General features: G+C 31.4%; 1 protein-coding gene across 1 annotated transcript; it reads right to left on the minus strand.

Moving 5' to 3' along the window:
• Positions 1 to 520: 520 nt before the first annotated feature.
• LOC131635228 (1-aminocyclopropane-1-carboxylate oxidase homolog 1-like) lies at positions 521 to 2,069 on the minus strand. The gene is made up of 3 exons (XM_058905832.1): positions 1,482 to 2,069; positions 1,089 to 1,410; positions 521 to 992 (listed from the first exon to the last, which is right to left on the minus strand). Exons 1-3 carry the CDS (start codon positions 1,982 to 1,984, stop codon positions 741 to 743), a joined length of 1,077 nt encoding a protein of 358 aa, XP_058761815.1. The 5' UTR covers positions 1,985 to 2,069; the 3' UTR covers positions 521 to 740.
• Positions 2,070 to 4,611: the final 2,542 nt, after the last annotated feature.

Below are 4,611 nucleotides of genomic sequence, written 5' to 3' on the forward strand. Positions count from 1 at the left end.
TTCGCCTAAAGGATATCGTTACAGTTTGGAATGGTACCAGTGTAAGTTGGTGTGTCATTACAGTTACCATCTACATTGATAATAGTACAAGAGCAATTGAGGGAATTCAATTTTATGAGACGATCGTCCCTGGGTTCGTGAATGGGTTTGCTAAAACAAGTGTGGAAGGAGTTTGCCATAGCGGGTAGACAGGGAAAGGCGAGACAAGGGAATAAGATCATGGGAGATACATGTAGTGTTTGTGTTTCTATAAATCACCAGATTTTGTTGCACATATCACTTGTTAGAGCTTCTATTTCTAAGCCAAACATTAGTATCCTGAATTAAAAAAAGTATGTATGAAATAATCTAAGATTAAGTCAAGGTTTCTAGAAGAATTACAGTCTCAGACACAGAGAAATGACTCGTCTTCCAAATCCCATCTGAAGCAAGAAGCTGAGATTATCATGTTTTTGTGATGAAGCAGAGGTTATCACATTTAATTTATCCTACTTCCATTATATAACAATGAGAAATGAAATATATATTAAACTACAAAACAATGTGATAAAAATAAGGCAAGTTCAACAATAAAACATGAAGTAACCGAAGCATGGTAATGTTTCAACAATAACTACAAATACACTAACACCTAGTTATATAATTCAGTCCAAATCCAGTCAAAGTTTCAGAACTTGAGCAATTATATATTGAGAAAATATAAAATCACATAGCCAATTATTTCATTTGCAACTTGCTCGTCAAATCCTGTAATGCATCAGTGGAGAAGTACCATCAGCGCTTTTGTTTGTGTAGCGAACTACAAATTCAGAAATTGAAGTTTCTCTATATTTTGCAGGATTCTCTTCAGATAATAGTTCCTTGATGGGACCAAACTTTCTTGTAGATTCATGATAAATTGTGCCAAAAAAACTTGCAATAGAAACTCTTGGTGCTCCAAGATTTGCCACTACTCTGTGATAAACACTCTTGAATTTATCATTTGTGATAAGCTGAGATAAAAAATATTCTAATTAGCCACACAACATTAATGATAGGATCAAAACCAAATAATTATTAGTTCTTGAAAAAGAAAGACGAAAACATGCCTGTATAAAATCACCAATGTTAACGATAAGAGCCTCGTCTACCGGAGGTACATCAATCCACATGTCCTTATGAAGAATTTGAAGGCCACCAACATGATCTTGTAGAAGCAAGGTCATGAAGACAACATCAGCATGTTTTACCGCTCCCAGAGTTAATTCGGGTTCAGGGCAAGCCGGATAATAATGGCCAAAAGCATATAAGCCGTCAGCGCAACCATAATCTCTTAAATAGCTCGGATTCAAACCAAGAGCTTCTGATAGTAACTCAAACAGTATATTCCCCAGTTTCTTCACTTGGTTAAAGTATTTCAACAATATGTCCCTACAAACAAATAAAATAAGCATGTTTATGGTTTAATTAGCACAAGATTAACATTAATTAACGAAGATTACCTGCATACAATTGGCAGATCTTCTGGTTTAGGGGGGACAGGAGCCATATTGCAAAGGAAAGAATCTTTCCAAGTAGCTGGAGTTGTTGTATATAGTTTAATGTTACTATAATACATGAAAGATTTTGGTTCACGAGTATAATACTCCTTCTTCACTTCATTATCCTGTTCAAAAAAATTTAACACTCCATCTTTCATTTGATTCAAAATACTCACAGGGATGCCATGATTTACTATCTGAAAAAATCCAAATGTCTCTGATGCATCTCTAACACTTTCAACAACTCTTTTGCGTGCGCATGGATCTTGGTGAATGTTAGCAAGATCTATCACTGGAATAGCATAGTTTTTTGTATCTTCTGACTCTGATGCAATTTTGGTGTTATCGGGTGGTTGATAGAAGATACGAGGGACTTTGGTGATACCTGCATCAACAAGTCCTTTGACACCAAGTTTTGTTTCATCAAAAGCTTTTAGTTCTTTTTCTCTTTCTGAATCCGCCATGGTTTTCTCTTCCTTTTCAGTTCTATCTAATACAAGTCACCCTGTAATTTCCTTTTCAATATTCTTATGAAACTGCCACACGACAATGCAAAGAAGTTGTATAAATAGATATGAAGTAAAAAAGGACAAAAGAACACCGCAACAATTATTAAACTATAGACTATATCATTTTAAAATGTTTTTGAAAACTCTTTTTTTATTATATAAAAATTAATGAAAACCCAAAGACTCAAATAATATTTATTGAAATACTTATAAATTATTCTCTTTGTCTCATAATAAAATATTTCTTTTAAAAAAATTCTTGCAAAATAATAAGATTGTCTCAAAATACACTTTAACGCTATTTAACATTATTGATTAATTAGCTCATCTATTCAGGCAAGGGAGTAACTTTCAACAAATAATAAGGACAAGAGCAATGCTATTTTTACACCATTTATTACACCAAATACTTACACCAAACACTGTTCAGTGTATTTGGTTAATGCAGTGTAAAAACTTGGTTAATGCAGTAATGAAGTTGGTTAATGCGACATCCAGGTATTAAAAATAATTTTTAGCAGTCACCAAACTTGGTTAATGCAGTGTAAAAACTTGGTTAATGTAGTAACAAAGTTGGTTAATGCAACATCCAGGTATTAAAAATAATTTTAACTGTCATCAAACTTGGTTAATGCAGTGTAAAAATTTGGTTAATGCAGTAATGAAGTTGGTTAATGCACGTCCATGTATTAAAAATAAATGTCCGTACATGAATAGTATTCGTCCGTACATGAACAGTATTCGTCCGTACATGAACAGTATCGTCCGTACATGAACAGTGTCGTCCGTACATACGGTGTAGGTGTAAGAATTGGTGTAAGAATAGCATTTTTGTAAGGACAATAATTGGATTGTCCGAAAGTTTCACTATTTTAGTACAACAGTTGGAATCTCCCACACCTCTACTCTTAAGTACAATAATTGGAATGTCCTGCCCTTCCCATTAGCTCAAAGAAAACAAGTTCAACCAAATAACAATACTAATCCACCCTAATTTATAAGTTGTTTAAAAAAATTATTTTATATTATAAATACTAATCCACCCTAATTTATAAGTTGTTTAAAAAAATTATTTTATATTATAAATCGTCTTACCATTTTAATGCAACATTAATAATTTATTTTTTTAATATATCATATAATATTTTTTTCTATTTAATTCTTTTAATTTTTTTCTTATATAATTAATGAAAAACAATATTATAAAATAATGCATAATTTTATTTCTCATATAAAATTAATTATACTTTTTAATTTGTTTTGAATGGTCTAAATTACTTATAAATTAAGTCAGGTAGTAGTTTCGTAAGAGAGATTTTTCCGCATTAAAAACTGATTCATATAAAGGGAAGAATATTTTATGACTTTAGTGTGGGTACTACACTCTGTCTTTTTCTCGATCTCTCTCTAAAAATGCAGTCTCTCTTATCTTGTTTTTCTCCTTGTTTTATCTCTCTCACTTTTCATTCGTGAAAATTGCCTAAAGTTAGGAAAAGTTAGAGAGTCCAAGGTTACTGGATCTTCTTCCCGCATAAAAGTTAGGAAAAGTTAGAGAATCCAAAGTTAAAGGATCTTCTTTCGGCATAAAGTGGGTTTTAATATAAATAATAAGGTTTAATTAGTGCTGAAGCTCTTTATCTTAATTTCATATTTTACGTTCGTCTCTTATCTAATAAACGTTACAGATTAGTCCCTTAAAAACAATTTTGTTAGCCAACTTAATCCTTTCTATTAAATGTTGAGAAAAAACGTTAACTGGTGGTGATGTGGCATGACAGCAAGACAAAACTTAAAATACTGACTCAACAAACCGGTTATATTAATATTCTAAACTTGATTCTCATAATTTCATTTGTTTCTTAAGTTTATAGGGTTTCCATTCATCTTCTTCAACATTTGTCTTCTTTAACATTCATTTTAATAAACATTCTTCTTCTTCAAAATTTATGTTCAAAATGTCAAAAAATTCTAGCACCTCCTCAAACAATCAAAGTTGTGGGACATTTGGATTTATGCCCTGAAGAAACAAGATGAGTTAGTATTTTTGCCAAAAGGGTGTATTCTCCGTATACTTACAGATATGAACAGTGTGAATGTTGGGAAAAATTTTGGGGTTGTAAAAATTACAAAAATTAAATGGAAAAGGGATGTAATTTTTTCAAGCGGTTGTGTGATAAAAGGAATTTGAAGATTAAAAGACAAAAGAAGAAAATTTTCAAGTTGAAGCATGAGGTTGTCCATACAAGAGTAATGTTGAAAATGTCAATGGTGTTTGACATTTTTAGTTTAGGGTTGAATGTAGGAAATCTATGTTATAGCTTTGTTGGTTTCATGAAATTGGTTGATCAAAATAATTTGCGTTGATACTTTATTCTACTATAACTAAGTAGTTGCTAAAAATGGTTTAATACAGTCATTGACAATCTGTGTTACTTACTGTGTTGAGTTAAATTACAGTACATAAGTTTTTCTGAAACAAACACTATTAGTTAAGAGACTCAAAATGTTAAATTTGATAGATAAGAGAATAAATTGAAACCTTAAGATAAATAAAGGGACATGTTAAGTTTGATAGTCTAGCC

This window comes from Vicia villosa, unplaced genomic scaffold (genome assembly GCF_029867415.1).
Source record: "Vicia villosa cultivar HV-30 ecotype Madison, WI unplaced genomic scaffold, Vvil1.0 ctg.001450F_1_1, whole genome shotgun sequence".
Lineage (NCBI taxonomy): Eukaryota > Viridiplantae > Streptophyta > Magnoliopsida > Fabales > Fabaceae > Vicia > Vicia villosa.

Bases quoted from the DNA above. Each gene is read 5' to 3' on its own strand.
- LOC131635228 (XM_058905832.1), bottom strand. From the start codon at position 1,984: ATGGCGGATTCAGAAAGAGAAAAAGAACTAAAAGCTTTTGATGAAACA. The intron at 1,411-1,481 runs GTAATCTTCGTT...ATTTGTTTGTAG, and splicing joins GATCTGCCAATTGTATGCAG to GGACATATTGTTGAAATACT. The intron at 993-1,088 runs GCATGTTTTCGT...TTTTTATCTCAG, and splicing joins ACATTGGTGATTTTATACAG to CTTATCACAAATGATAAATT.